Source organism: Solea senegalensis, linkage group LG17 (genome assembly GCF_019176455.1).
Source record: "Solea senegalensis isolate Sse05_10M linkage group LG17, IFAPA_SoseM_1, whole genome shotgun sequence".
Lineage (NCBI taxonomy): Eukaryota > Metazoa > Chordata > Actinopteri > Pleuronectiformes > Soleidae > Solea > Solea senegalensis.
The window spans coordinates 10665914-10682019 of record NC_058037.1 but is presented as its reverse complement, the minus strand read 5'-3'; the positions used below and the strand labels follow the sequence as shown (position 1 = coordinate 10682019).

The 16106-nt window shown below is 40.9% G+C and overlaps 2 protein-coding genes across 2 annotated transcripts in view; both read right to left on the bottom strand.

The window, feature by feature from the left end:
• LOC122784562 (NHS-like protein 1) overlaps window positions 1-4989 on the bottom strand; it is a 96023-nt gene extending 91034 nt beyond the window's left edge. Inside the window, 2 exon segments of the mRNA XM_044049879.1 lie at window positions 4208-4775; window positions 4901-4989. Of these exon segments, the coding sequence (XP_043905814.1) occupies window positions 4208-4529 (322 nt within the window). The 5' untranslated portion in view covers window positions 4530-4775; window positions 4901-4989.
• Window positions 4990-6969: 1980 nt separating this feature from the next.
• acbd3 (acyl-Coenzyme A binding domain containing 3) lies at window positions 6970-15591 on the bottom strand. The gene is made up of 8 exons (XM_044049463.1): window positions 15297-15591; window positions 13229-13370; window positions 12727-12867; window positions 12387-12545; window positions 11945-12119; window positions 11449-11689; window positions 10496-10783; window positions 6970-9480 (listed from the first exon to the last, which is right to left on the bottom strand). Exons 1-8 carry the CDS (start codon window positions 15562-15564, stop codon window positions 9266-9268), a joined length of 1629 nt encoding a protein of 542 aa, XP_043905398.1. The 5' UTR covers window positions 15565-15591; the 3' UTR covers window positions 6970-9265.
• Between the last annotated feature and the right edge of the window lie 515 nt (window positions 15592-16106).

Genomic DNA, 16106 nt, shown 5'->3' with positions numbered 1-16106 from the left:
GCCCTCCTATGTTTGTCATTGGTTGGCTTCAGCTGTCGTTCCACAGCAAGCATGAAATAAGGTTTGTGGTTGGCTGGCCGTAGTGGTGCATTCAAGGGCAATCGTAAAAATGAAGTTTATTGTGACCGCCAGAGCTGTACATGCAGGGCGAGCGCGGGGGAAAATCTATTTTGTTTATATCGTTGCTTTTTCGATATGAATATCTTGAATGTTCATATCTAGATATCGATACGATAACGATATATCGTTCAGCCCTAACGTACACACACACACACATGCACCAAGTCAGTTACAGTTCAATGGCAATAATATCCTTTCACTTCTTGGAAAGCAACAGCTTTTTTTTCCCCATCTTTCTCGCCCACTTGTCTCTGTTTCTCTGTGTCTCTGTCCTACCCCTTCTCTTTTGTGTCTCGTGAGACCAGGGCGACCTCTAGAACCAGCCAGAGAATGAGCCCAGTGGGAACTGACTTGTGGATTCTGGCTGCGTAATGACTGCTCTGCATTGATGAATGAAGGGGTAGCGCGGCCAGCCCGAGTGAATAGCATCTTGGGGGAACTGAGGTGAGGCACACAGGGGTGTTAGTGTGAGAGTGAGTGTGCGGTGGTGTTTGAAATCACAAAATCTAGCCTATCCCGGCATAAGGACACATTGTTATTTTTTTTGTCACGCGATAAGGGACACACCTTGGATCTCAATTCAGGAAAATACAATTCAAGTGTTATCATTACTGAGCGGAACTGTTTATACCCAAACACCAGTGTACAGTTGTGCCAGCTTGAGTCAAAAATGACCATCAACAAACAAGTCCAGAGTCTATGTGCCCACACACTCACACACACAGCTCCTTGAGAAGTACTTGGATATACCAACGCACACTTAGCATGATGACATGCTGCAGATGAAAGATTGTCAGGCAAAGATATACATCTATAAATATCACAAGGACAGTGAAAGGAATGCACGGCTTGTCCTGTGAGTCTCAGAGAGAAAGATGGACGGCAGAATTCAACGGGTCAGATGTAAACCTTTGAGTGAATGTTATTTTCTTTCATTGTCTGTAGCTAAGCGCCATCAAGATATCTGACGGGGAGGCCCGAAGATTCTTTTGACTCCAATTAACCTTGACTTGTTTGACCTACTTTCAACGTGAAAATAGAATACTCCCTACACAAACCAGAGTTATATTTAGCAAATAAGGCTCAGAACTTACCATAAAGTTAAAAGCAGAGTTCAGTTAAAACTTAAGGTTCAGTTAGTTCATCTTCTTAGGGAAATACAGCTGAACTCTCGACCTCTGATATTTGACAGACCAAAGAGCCAACTGCTGATTAAACAATAAAGATAATCATGATTAATTTGCAACAAGTCTAAGAACGTCATGTGAATGCTGTACCAACAACACCAGGGTCATCTCTTTACACAATTAGGTATGTTTTGTAAGGAAAATTTCACTATTTTAACTCCTTTTAGCTGTAAAAACTTCCACACTCATCAAGTCTCATTTTCCAAAAAGCTGTTGCCATGGCTCCACCTGGGGACTGTACACACTGTATCTTCTTGTTATTGCTCTCAGGGTTTGTGTCTGAACAAAACTGTCCTTTCGGAGTCCCATTGTGCTCCATGTCATTATTGCATCAGGGTGCGGCAGCAGCAGCAATATACTCTATTAAGTTTGCCACAGCCCAATGACCATATGCTGGCCTGCAGCAGTAACCAATGCTTGGCAAACATGACTAGACTTTGCTTAAACTCTTGACTCTGGAGTGTCAGGTGTTCCTACTCAGGAGTCAGAAAAAAACGCCTCTGGCCTTTGCTCTTGTGACCTGTACTGCTGCACAAATAGATGATCAGTGGCATGAGATAACCCAAATATGCATGGGCAGGAAATCCCATTTGGCTATCACTGTTCAAACTGCCACTGGTGATTACCTTTGGCAGTTTAGGTAGACAATCAGACACACACACACACACACACACACATACTTTGTCCTTCCCTCAATGTCAGTCCCCCAGCATATAGGGGCCCCTCTTATTGTCCCCCCTCACCAGTAATATGATCCATCTTCAAGCTGAAGTTAGAGAAGGAATCCTGACCAACACAGTAGTTGAAGATACAACAGACTGACCAGTCACAGTTTAATGATTTAAATGCCTACACTCCTAAAGCCAATATGTCACAAGGTTACATTAAAACGTACCTGTTATTGTCCTCACACTGGACTTAGCACAGTAAGAAGGACATGTGCATTACACAATAACTTATGATTCAAATGTGCATTCAAAACAACTCCACCCACTCTTCTACATCCTGACATATTCAAATCCATCACTCACTTCCTTCAACGTGGAGTTTCATCTTTTTTCTTTCTTTTTTTTAAAGAACAGGTGTTTGATTGTGAGTCATGTGAACATATGTCACAATGACTCTTAAGTCATTGGTTCAATCCAGCCAGCATTTGGTCTTGGGGCTGTGAGGTAGCTGGCAACTTCACTACATCACTCCAGACGTAAAACACACCGCATTCCTGCCTAATCTCTCACACCTTGTCTTTAGCTGCTGGTTTCCACTGAGTGACTGAGTGAATGACAAATGGAATCAACCACCCTCTGACTGTATCAAAAACCTAAATGCACAGCGGGAGTCATCGTGCACAATAACACAGATTAGTTAAACGTCTGGAAGCTGTCATGTAGCGTGGTACCCCACTAATCACAGCGCAACTGACTAATCACTGTGTGTATCTTCAGTCTATTGCTCATCGTACATCACATTTGCTTAGGTCTGGGAACTGTCTGCTCAGCTTATCATATCCCTGCAACCTGTTTCAAATCTGTGTGTGTATGAGAGCGAGAGAGTGAGTCACAGTCAGACAAGGCAGGGTGAATAGATGGGAAGGACAGTTTTCAAAAAAGGAAACAAAAGGCACATTAGTCAGAGTTTAAATCGCCCTCTTTCGCCAGTGTTCAGTGGAATTTGGCCTCATCTACTGAAACCTACTTTGCAACATATTTCAGAGGCAAATTAGATTTTTTTTTTTTGAAAGAGGCCATGCAGGGAATCAATGGGAAACATGATCCCTTAACTACAGACCATACGACAACCCCATTAAAGAAGCAGCAGTATATAATGACAGACGTGAGCCTCCACATTGTCTACTAACAAACTATATCTGAGCAAATAAGGTCTATCTTTAAATCTTTATGAAGCTGGCGGAGGCTCTATAGCATGAGTCAAAGTTAATATGTAACATCTGATTGTGAGACCTGAGTAGATCGCTCAACAACAAAAGACAGTGCTGGGCCACAGCAAACGAAAATTGACTTCCCATTTTCCATCCGTGTGTTGACCAACTTTGTTTACATGCATAAAACAGCATGAAAAAAGTGAGTGGGAGAAGACAGCGAGGCTTCCTGTGATCTCCCCATGTCCTCTGACGACTTAGAAACACAGATGGTCAGGGCTTTGAGTGAAGATCAATCACTTTTGACAGGACACAACACCCCTATTACCATAAACAAAGCCATGTGTTCAGGACACACTGGTCACTCCTGCCTGCTTCTGTTATTCCACTGAACAAGGTGACCATTGCCTTGAACTTCACCAGTTATGTAAGCTGACAACCACATTATTAAAACAGTAAGTTAAAAAACACCTGCCTTACACTGCATGTTTGTCATTATTAATGTTTGTCATTATGTCATTATTATACTACTTTATTTTATTAGTATTCTTTGTATAGCTGTGGAGCATGGTCTTATGTTTTGGTTTTTTTACATATTTCATTCACTTTTTTCTATACTTTAATATTGTACAGCTGTTGAGTATGTTCTCATGTGTATATTGTCTCTTTAGTCTTATACTTACTAACATGTACATTTTGTATTCCAACTCTTTCAACATTGCATTTCTCTTTTGCAGAGCTATAGAGTAACTTTCTTTTAGTGCATTTCCTTCTATAGTTTACTGATATATATTATTTTCGAAATAATATATTATTATTATCAAAGTGTACAATTTGTATTCCCATGTTTCTTATATGTTCCAGGTTTATATTCTAATAGTTTGTGTTTGAACTATGCTGCTCTAACACAAATACGTCATAGTTAATGGATGGATAATACATACTTCTTAACTTCGTGGGTCTCTATAATGATGTATATAATCTATGTGTCACACTGCAGTGACCAAGCATTCAAACTTACGTATTTTGACTTTCTTGGGATCGAAGTTGCAGACTTCATCTTGCAGAAACTGCAGGCGTCCCTGGATCCTGCAGGATCTCCTGAACACCATCCCCGCCTCCATCTCGATGCCCAGGAAGATCTCGCTGGCATGTCGCGAAAGGTCGGAAAGTTGGTAGATGATGTTGGTCAGTGTATGACAGCTAACCTCGTCCAGAGACGAGAATAAAACAGGCTTTCGCAGTTTGCGTCTGCCCGGTTCTTCTCCGTGTGTCCAGCAGCCATCCCTCGCCGACAAACGACTCACGCGCCGCGGCTCGACACTCCTCTGAAGAAAGGGCATTTTTTAAAAATTCATAGCAATAACTCCAGTGGGGCCTCAAAAGTGTTCACGTAGGAAAAGTCACACGTTTAAACCCAACGCAAGACACGCTGTCGTCCGTTGTGAAGCAATATAATCCTCTCCAATCCCGCCATATTTTTGTCTTTCAAAGCATGCGGACTCGGTGTGTGCAGCTGCCGCTGTACTCGGGAGACGTTGCCTCCTCAAGTCTATTCAAATTCAACCAGACACAGGAGTGAAGGAAGGCTGGAGAGAATGGAGAGAGAAAAAAACAAGGAAAAGTAAAGGAAAAGTATGAATCAAAACCCGGGAAATACTACAACCACCTGTAGCTTCTGGAACAGGAGCCAGATCTACAGAGGAGAAGTTACCTGCCTCCCCTCAGAGTCGGTGGAGCGGGTTGATGGAAAACGTGGACTGGAGTGTTCAGAAACTTCACCGGGAGTTGTTCGCCTGCCTGTAAACAGAGGTTTAGACGTTACCAGAAAGAAAACAGCGTGAGATTTTAAATAAATAAATAAATTCGTGTATTTTTACACCTTAAAGATCCAGTATGTAACATTTGGTAGGGTAAATTGGCAGAAATTTAATATAATACAAATTAGCATGTTTAATATAAGAGGATAACTCCAAAAATTGCTGGGGTTTTTTGTTTTGTTTCTTGTAGCTCTGTACATCCCTTATATGCCTAAAAAATAATAAATAAATAAGCTACAATGATAAGCTGTGGTTGCTGTTTTACTGTGCGACGTCCGACAAAAAACACACAATATCTGTTGTGTTTATTGACGTATAGACGATTGTTGTTTTTATCAGTTTAGCTTGCTTGAGTGGCTCAATGTAAATTGTTTATTTTTAATATGCGATTATCATGGCTGCAGCCTGTGCTGCTTGTGAAGTGTAATAGATAGTGCCATCTTCACTGATCAACTAAAACAGGGGTCTCACACTCTAATGACCTGGGGGGCCACTCAGTGTCTACTTTGGTCAGTGGGGGGCCAATCAAGTGAAAAGAAGTACAACTTTTTGACATGGGAATAATAATAATATTTATGGTGATATTTCACATCATTTCAAATTAAAAGTGTTTGTTTTGATTACAGGAACAATTACAGGAGCCAAGAGCGGCCATCGTTGCTACTATATTATTTTTTACAGTCTGTTATCTCAAGATCACATAATAATACATTTGTTATCACGGGATAACGGTCCATTTTCTTGTGACTGCAATTTTGGTTGTATAATGACAATAAAGAGAAGGAAAATACACACTGTGATGTTTTCTTACAGTTAACTTAGCATTAGCCAAGTCAATTTGTAATTTATTTACTTAGCTTTATATTTGTATTACAGTAGTAATGCACTTAAATACTCAAATTACATAGCAACTGATAAATTAAGCCAACAGTATTTTAAAAGTGTTATCCAAATGTTCTATCACAGCACTGATTTCAATCAGAGACACCGTGAGAGCACACTAACAGGTTGTTGTTTTTTTTAAGTTGTTCATACCTTTTAAATAACACGTGAACAACACACTCTCTGGACACTTGTCTCTGATTCATCTCCTCTCTCTGTGTGTTCACACTCAGAGCATGTTTGTCCAGAGGCCTTTGTTCAGTCACTCAGTCCTCTGGCCTCACATTCCCAAAGCTGCTGCTCTTTAAATCCCAGAGAGCAAACTCCCATCACCAAATAAATAACATACCACTGACCCGGCTCAGTTTCAAAATACACAGGCCACAAGTTCAGTGGAATCTCCAGCAAAGTCTGGATAACAATGTCCTCTTAGAAAAATAAAAAGGTGTGGAGTGCTTAATGCGCCCCCTGGTGTCAAAGTGTCTAATTTTTTTGGAATCATTTAATCCAGTCCAGCGTTTCCACAGTCAAAACAAGATTTACAAATTCCTGCTCCACTGATACATGCTCTGCAGCAATAGTTTAACTAATTACACAATACTTGTTATAACGCTGACACAGCTCCCTCACTACGAAAAATTGTGACATCCCATTTCTGCATCACAGGACAACATTGTGGGCAAGGCGTTTCCTCCTTCAACACGAGTTACATCCACATTTGTTCCTCTCAGACACAGAATGATTTCACAGGAAAGCAGCGCGAGGATGACAAATACACCACTGCTGGAAAAAGGAAGAAGCTTAATGGTGCTGTGTTGCTCAACAGCCTTTTTTTTTTTGCATACTCCCTTTCCCAAAAGTGGGTCAGTTCTCTGCAAGGCACAGCAGAAAACACAGGTACAACAAGTAAGGCTGTTTTTCTGGATTCATTTCATTGTTCTGCCACCAAAGGTCAAACTGTCACCTAGGGGGAAAAGCCTGACATTGTTTTGAGTCAGTACATCACGAAAGACTTGAGCACAAAGCACTTAAGATGTTTTACATTATGGAATAAGAATTTAAGGGTAAGAAAACTGACCAGTTCTGGACATGAACAAAAGTTTAATCAAGATTAAATATATGCCCCAAAAGATCTTGCAACTCAGAAGAGATCCAAACAAGTCAAAGCAATACAAAAAAAACAATGAGCTTCTCTCTCTCTGCCATGTACAATACACTCTTATAGTTTTATACGTGGTATGAATTCTGAACTTTCATTCGCCTTAGAAATTCATACATCTCATTCACCATATTTTACAGTGCATTTATTCTCACAATAGCCTTCTTCCACATGTAAAATCCCATACATAAACTCATTTGTAGAATTATTTACATACAAGGCTTGAACAGGTCGACTCAAACCCTCTTGGTGAGCAATTAGAAATAAAAGTAAAAACAAACATCACAAGATGGGAACTTACTTGAACGTTACGGTTTGGTCAAGCCAAATGCGGTGGCATTATATTACATAATTTACTGAATAGACAGGACGCATGAGCAGCCTAATTAAATAATATGATAGCCTGACACATTTAGCGAGGGACAGTAGCCAACTTGAAAGATATTCCATCTATCCGTCTTTTCAGTTTGGTTGCATACATACATACATACATTAAAAAAAATGTACAAATACAGTGTGATAAAGTGACACCAAATGCCTGATGCCCACTGAAGACACTTCCCATTCAACAACCATTGCTCAGAGTCAAACAGGGCACAGTTGATACGGCACTGTCCCATAATGCACCTGGGTGGTACATACAAGAAACATGCATGTTCAATGGGAAACTGAACAGAATGAATCTAAAGTATGGCAAGAAAACAAAAAAAAGAAAGTTGAAAACATTAAGATGCCATAACTGAGTTAATAAGAAGCCACCCAAGTCACCCAAGACATTTATAAATCTACATCATCTTAGTTCATTCACAATACAATTTCTGAGGTGACAATTAGAGTTGATTCATTCCAGGAAGAAGAAAAACAAACAATAAAAACATAACCAAAATCCCAGCACTGTATTTGTGTTGTAGTTTTTCATTTTTGAGCGCAGCAGAGATGTAACAGTGTGTCGTGACCTCCAAAACAGCGAACATTTATAATTAGGTGTTATTTGTGCATCAGAACTGAGAACAGCAACAAAAAAACAGTGATTTAAAACAACCCCAGACAGCAACACACCTGTCATAATCCTGTGTTTCTGTTTGTTTTTCTGCAAAAGAATTGATTAGCAATTGACCACTAAGGATTTAAAGAAGCGTCTTTATGGTGTAACGGTGTGAAGGTGGAATAAAATGACACATCACACCAAAAAAATGTTGTTAGTAGAGCGGGAGAACAAATATTTATGATGTATTTTATTTTTAAACTGTTACTGAGCAGAAGTCTCACAGCCATACTTCTACCCATGTACATGTCAGTTTAAACTCCCCCCAATTTACACCCGTTACTTCATTTAGAGTGTTACCTAAATCCTGCGGTGACTTATCATCGGTCCTTCATACATTTTGGCAGTAAATAAACAGTGTTGTTCAAATTGTGTCAAGTAACGAAGGTGGAATTCACACTGATTCTGTAATAAGACAGAAAGAGCACTGCTTTCACTACACTGATCCCTTCATCCTTCATATATGCTTATGGTAGCTGGGAAAGAGAATAACGCACTGCTGTTTAAAAACTAAAAAGGACGATTAAGTGTGCTTACCCTGGTGTTTGTAAAGTGTGACCGAGACTTGGCAAAGACCAATAGATCTCTGTTGAACTTGGGTATAGTGTTTTGAAGCACATTTTCAATATAATCTGATTTTCAACAATGTCTGTGTTCTCCTGGGATTAACAACCACCATTACCGTCAATCAGGAAACACTTGGCTCACAGAGCAGTGGAGTTGCCTGGTTTCCGTTGACGGTTATGAAAAAGCATCACTCAGGGCAGGAGGCAGCCACAAGGCCACGTTGGACAGTGGTGGGCTGAGGTGGAGACATAAGAGGAGCCCAGGGTGAAAAGTGGTAAAATACTATATGTGAGTGCAGCAAGGACAGGTGGTGAATATACAACAGGAATACACACTTCCTCTTCCAAGGGCTTGATGACAGGGGTGTATCTTGAGACACACTTACACATAAAGTACAAACATATTAGTCGCATCTCCAGATCAGGGCTCTAGATGTGCCTCTTTGTCACCCTCTGGTGGGTTTTTCCAGAATGCATCTGGTGTCACATTCTTCACACACAAGCACACACACATACAGGCTGCCAACAGACATATCTTCACTAACACACGCACGCACACACACACACACACACACACTCCTTGGCTCCCCTGTGTCTGTATTCAGGCTTATCTGGTGTAGTAGACTCTGTAGTAAACACTCTTGGAGCGCCAGAGTGAATAGGAGTTGTCAAACTTGAGCAGGTAGACCCCACGCCCGGGGTACTGGTGGCTGCCAGCGTACACCTCCTCATGACAGTCTCGCCGGTACACCGGCACTATCTCATCCACCTGGGGCTTCCCAGCTTCCTTCTTTGCTTTCTCCTCCTCATTGGGAGGTTCACCTGCAGACACAAGGACAGTGTGTCAGGTTGGGGAAAAATGCAGGCGGCACACAGAACCGATGTTTTTGAATGACACATACACAAGGCTCTTTGTAACAGCTTAACTGTAACCATACAATGCTATTATTTTAGTGAGTCACAGTAGCAAAAGACAACTTTCCTGTCCCTATCACTTCCTGTTTAGGTACAAAACACATCTGCAGTGATCGAAGAGAAAATAATTACACTGATTTACACAGATAAGAGAACACAGTGAATGCATGGCTTACACGGGAGCCATGCATACACAAATATTACCATATTTGTGTATTTTTCCTATCATCATTACACTATGCAGTTCGTTTGGACCTCATACTAACAAGTTATAAAAAGCTGTTTAATATTTATTTACTTTGTAAAAACACACCCGAGATTATCCCGGGTTCAAGGATTCTCAAGGATTCTCAAGAATTCTCATTGTACACTGAAGATTGAGGCATGAATCTAACAGTGTTTTATAGCAAAACACCACTGAAATTGACTTTAGGTTTCAGAGATTTATGAGATTTATGATGAAATTATAGATTAAATGAACGGTGTAATGAAAAAAAAGAGTGGCATATTTGTCATCACTTTTCCACTGACGTCACTGCTCTGGAGTCCAACAAAAAGCCCAATCAGGCCTTCCTTTTTCTCTAAGAGAACCAGTGAGTGTTGGACAATAGTGGAGGCAAATTGTGAGCACAAGATAAGATTGATTATATTCTCTTCTTACCGTTCCATAAGCAAAGAAGAGAAATTGACATTCCTACATAAAGTGCTTAGAATGGAAGAGCCAATAACCACCATGGCTTAGCTTAGCAAAGAATGTGGTACTACAGTATCCATATAGCAAATAGTTAAATGGTTATTTACGGATCTTAATCTTATTTTTTTTAATCATCACTATAGCCTAAATGGGTTGGCCTGGCATTTCTGCCACACTTATGCAATAAAATAACACACACTGCTGGCTTCTATCACAGCTGCTTCTTACCTTCCTCATCCTCATCCTCGTCACTGGATTCAGACACATGCACGCTGACTGAAGCAGAGGCCGCATCCGTCCACTCGAACAACACTCCAAAGCCGATGTCATAATAGTCCGTGGCAAACTCCCAGAACAGGTAGGCGCCCTCCTCGTGGGTGGGGACCCGCACCGTCACCACCTCGCCACGCCCCACTGTGATCACACTGTCTGCGTCCTGTCGGATTTTCTCCTTGAAGTCCTTGATCTGTGGCCGTGTCCACATGGAGGGAGCCGCTATGACTGGTGGCGAGTCAGCTGTTGTTAAAAAGGAAAAAGAGACCTTTTTAAAATCACTAATTTTATTACAATCCATCATAGGGCTGTGAAATAGCAAGATGACATAATACATAATGACATGACAATACAATATACTGGTGTATTTATTGGGATAATATAAGCAAGTCGATATATTGCAAACTTTCCCCCAGCAATAGTATATTTTATTTTATTATGTCAAATGAATAAATGGTTTATATATGGTAATATATGGTTTTCTCTTCCTAGTATGGAGTGGAAAGAGTCAGACATCCAAAAGCCTGATGCCAAATGCAGCCAGAGGCTTAAAGACAAAACAAAATCACCATCAGAAAATCTTTGATCACTTCAAAACAAAAAAATGTAAATAGTGTCGGGCTATGAAATATCGCAATTTTATTAATATCACAACCAGCTTTCGCAAATGTTTATTTTGAGTGAGTGCAGCCAGTCGGCATAAATCACCCAAGGATAGATGTTTCAGTAAAAAACTAAAGCTTGTTCCTGATTTCACATTAGTTTGTTTACTCTTCAGGATGTGTGCTTAGATGATAAACTACTTCTTCGAACAACTGCACTCCAGGTCACATCAACAATACGCAAGTCAGAATCGGGTTTAAGGGTTTGGTTGGTAACAAGAAAAAATACACATGCAGGGCACAAACCTAATAAAGGTCCATTCTCTGAGACTTCCTCTGCCGGCTCGGGCTCGGGCTCTCGCTCCATGCTTTCAGAAAACGAATCTAACTGGGCTCCATTGATTGTAGGGGCTTCCCCACCAGCAGGCGATGAAGCTGCACATAAAGGCCCAGCTGCTGAGGCAGCTACATGTTCACCACTGTTGAAGTTGCAGGAGTCAAGAGTCCCATGCATACAATCAGCCTGCTGCTGTTTCTGCAGGGCGGCCTGAGATGGAGGGAAAGACAACACCGAGTCAAAACACCAAAACTAAAAGCCAAAAATGTTACGTTTTCAAGAAGAAGAAGCAGAGCACGACATTGCTTGTTTATGGCTGAACCCATTATCCTGATCAGGTGGAACACTGCTGTTTGTTACAATCAATCTTGCATGTGATGTAACTAATTCGTACACACTGGACCTTTAGTTTTTAAAAGAACAAATGTACAAATAAAAGTCTGATTTTCAACAAAGACATCGTACCTGCTGCTGCGCCAGTTGAACCTGGTAGAGCTGCTGCATGTACTGCTGATAATGCTGTTCCTGGAGTTGACGAATAAGGCCCAGCTGTTGCTCTGGGCTGTTTGGGTATTGCTGAGCAGCATACTGTTGGAACTGCACTGCCGTCTGAGCATTCAGTGCTGCCATTATTTGTTGTCTGTGTAAAAAGGACACAGTAATGCAATGTTGATGAGTATAGAGACATAAATAAAGAAGAGGAAACTGAGGTGAAATAGAATACTGCTGTTTTTCTTAGAGGGCAAGTAATGAAGAACACTTTTGCCGTTGAGCTGTCACAACTCCAACTGATGATGGCACTTTACAGTGTCAAGAAAGTGTGACAATTATGTAATAGTGCTAAAGTTAAAAAGAAAAAAGCTCACAAACATTATTCACACACTCTCCATCACACAGGCACACATACTTCTGCTGCTCAACCCGTAGCCTCTCCTCCTCTGCCTGTCTCCTTTCCTCTTGCTCTCTCCTCAGCCTTTCCTCCTCCTCAAGCCTCCGTCTCTCCTCCTCCTGTCTTTGTCGCTCCCTCTCCTCCTCTTCCCTCCTCTGGCGCTCCTCCTCCTCTTTCCTGGGAAAGAAAAAAAAAAGACATGATGGTTAAGTGATAAGTGATGCAAATTATCTATTCATATGCATAGCATGATAAAATAAATCTCTAAAGTTGACCCTGTGGCCTCCCAGTGGTATAGCTTTATACAGGACAAACTGAATTTGAGTCTGTGTTTAGACACTGCAGCTGGACATGTTACCTTTTCCTCTCCTGCTCCTCCCTCTCTATCTTGTGTGAGATGACGTAGGGTGCAAAGAGGGTACAGCACTTATTAAGTAGTTGGACAAACTCCACCATGGCATCCTCTTTCTCCATGTTACCCAGGGAGGCCCACTCTTTCCTGCACACAGAGTGAGGTGGAAGTGAGGACAGATAACTGAGGCAGCAGGGGAAACTGGGTTCAGCCAATAAATATGCATTTGATTTACCCTGATGTTTCACAAGAACAGCAGGGCAAACATAACAGAAAATCAATAAAATAAAGATTAACCTGTGAACACAACAATGAATGTGGTGCAGTACAATGTCTTTTAAATTCATAATGACATAAAAAGCAACAATCAAGAGGTAAATATACTTTATCTTCAGTTCCTTTTTTTTATGAATGGAAAGACATGCGTGTATTTTTCATGAAACACAACTAAACTCGACTATGGTTCAAAGGTCACAGGTACACAAATGCAGTCGTTTGATGGTGTTACCTGCGGTCATTGCCTAAGACGTCAAAGAAGCCGACCTCTGGCGAAGCATCTGGATTATAAGGGCCCAGCAGCACCTGTTTGTGGAGAGCCACCAGTCGAAGCTTCTCCTCATAGGTCGGGTGGAAAGCTTTGCCATCTTTATCTGAGAGGAGCAACATGGAAGTAATAAGTTCAGGGGAGTTTTGTTTTGTTTACTTTTTCAATTCTTATTGTAACAAGTGCTTAATTAAGTAGCATACATGGTATTGTATTCTGGTTTTGCAATTGCAGAGCAGAAACAATTGCACTGTGCTCTGGTCTATTAAGCTTAGATTAAGGACAGCAATCACCTGATTATATTATGTTTTTTTGTTAAAGCCAAGATGAGACACAAACAACATGTAGTTAGTTAAAAAAAATAACTGACAGATCAATCAATGCCAAAAAAAGTAATTAGTTGCAGCTCCAATCACTAAATAAAAATTGCATGAAATTATGACATGTGAGACATGTGCTGGTTTGACTACATGAGCAGGTCATAATTTAACTGGTATTATTTATAGATATATATATATATATATCTTTTAAAGAGAATTGTATTGACTATAAAAAGTGACTTTTCAGTTTAAAGCTGGGTCATTCAGGAGCCCTCTCAACCTCTAGAGTAGAAGCAGCATGGGAGTGGTATGGATAGGAGGAGGTGACAGTGGGGCAGTAAAACAGACAAGGGCCAGGACTAAGGACTAACTTTATTCACAGGTCAACTTCCTCCAGCACAGAAGGAAGAGTAAGATTTGTGTTACAGACTAAACTGACTAACAGGCTCCCTTCCGACAACAGTAGTGGCAGGGCGTGTTTTCCAAACAAAACAGAATGCATGGGCTGCTTTAATGAGCAGTTGCAAGACAAGTTGGATTACTCTGCTGAAACCCAAAAAAATGAACAAAGAAGGGAGATAACATGAAGCAGGCCACACACATTATAATGAACAACTTGGATTGACCAGCTTGTTTTAGCCTCAGGCTATGCAAATATCTTTTATTGTTTCAAGTTATGGTAAAAGTTCTTCTCTATGCCGCTACAAAGGTATAATTATTAGCTCCCTGAAAACCCTACATACTTTGAAGTGCATGCCCCATGTTATTTGTATTTCTTCTTCTTAACCTTTCCTTAACCAGAGAGGAAAAAACCCACTGAGACTGAAATCTCACATGGCCAAGAGGTCGGCAGCACACATCATACATTTGTAATAGATTAATTCAACTTAATATAAGTTACTCTCTCTGACTCAAGGTCCATGGACTTGCCCGAAATTGTAGGTCTCCAGGACTATATCCACACAAATATTGGTCACAAGATCATATTTGTGTGCATTTATTTCCGATAGGAGACACATCTATCCGGAAAGACACCAGTTCCCTCTATCCAAACTGCCATCATGTTGGGCAGGAGACTGCAAGACCCACAACAGAAGTCCGCTTGTGTACCATCTCTTACAGACTGGCAGAATATGCCTGCCAACGTGTAAGAGGCATGTTATAATTCCGTTTCTCTGCTAATTTTAAAAGAGAAGGTTATCTTTAGCTATAGCAATCCCCCTTGAAGACACGTCTATGGGGTAGATCCACTCTGTATACACTTTCTAAAGCATACGCATTTCATCTGCTCTTTTTGACCCTCTACGACGCGACCTCGACCTTTTTCAATATCTATATAAAATATACATATTTTCACATTTTTCTTTGTAGATTTGACGTTTCAATAGTCCAACTCAGTTTTTTTTTCCTGTCAATGCTCTGTGTCATGGTGCCCTCGGTTACTTCTGCGCTTTAATATTCAATTAACTGCCCATATTACCACAACAAAAAGCGACCTAGTAGCTTATTAGCTAAGCTATGTGGCTAATTTAACATTACGGCTGACAGCAGCAGCAGTCCAGGCTGTGACAGGTAGCGGCTAATGTTAGCTACATGCTAACCTCAACCACCGAAGTGAGTAGTTCGCCTGACCGTTTAACGCTCGGTACCAATTCAAAACTGCATTCCTGCGGTGCACCTGTGGTATTATAGCACATATATGTATACAATACCTTTGAAAAATTTCAGGGCCATCCCGTACAGCTCTTGTAAGGGAAAGCCCCATTTCCTCTCTAACGCAGATTTAGCAGTCTCTCCATCTTCGCCCTCAACGGCTCCCGGCGTCTCGGTTTGGGGCTCCGCGGTTTCGGTGACCGGCTCTTCGACCTGGCCCTGGTCACCCTCCGAGTCAGGACTGAGGGTGAGGCCGTCGATGGAAACTTCGAGCCGGCTAGATGTAGCACTGTCGAGGTCGCCGCTCTGAACCTCTGTCGCCATCATGTAGACTGTCAGCTGAAGCGGCCACGTACCTACTTCCGGCTAGTCTTAGCGGAAATTCCGGGATACTCTTTTTCTCTCGATAAATAATGATGACGCTTTGAGAATTCTTATTTTTTCACTTTGAACTGTTCTATAACCTGTAACGTTTTGCGTTTTTACTGTACTTTGACTACAACGTGATATATATGTGATTATTTATGACTACAACTGACTCGCCATAAGTATAGGTGAATTACCCCAATTAAAGATACATATACTGTCTTTTCCATATATTAATAGTCTTTTCCATGTATTAAATAGCCAAAACAACGTTACAAATGTTTGTGACTAAATCATGCGCTAAATATTTCCATGCTGGAAACAGCGACAATCGTGATACAATTAGATTTTTACTATCCAGTTGTAGATATCTATGGTTGTAGACGTCTTCTTTTCCCACGTATACCTCTCACAGCGCCCACTAGCGGCAATAAGTGGTAACAACATACATTTCATCAGTGAAGGAAATTTACTCTCATGCCACATGGAAATAATGTTTTTAT

What these genes read in the sequence shown, in the direction of transcription:
- acbd3 (XM_044049463.1), bottom strand. Translation starts at nt 15,564, where the DNA reads ATGATGGCGACAGAGGTTCAGAGCGGCGACCTCGACAGTGCTACATCT. An exon ending in GAGGAGCAGGAGAGGAAAAG is followed by an intron (nt 12,546 to 12,726) that starts GTAACATGTCCA and finishes TTTCTTTCCCAG; the next exon opens with GAAAGAGGAGGAGGAGCGCC. An exon ending in TTCAACTGGCGCAGCAGCAG is followed by an intron (nt 11,690 to 11,944) that starts GTACGATGTCTT and finishes CCTCCATCTCAG; the next exon opens with GCCGCCCTGCAGAAACAGCA.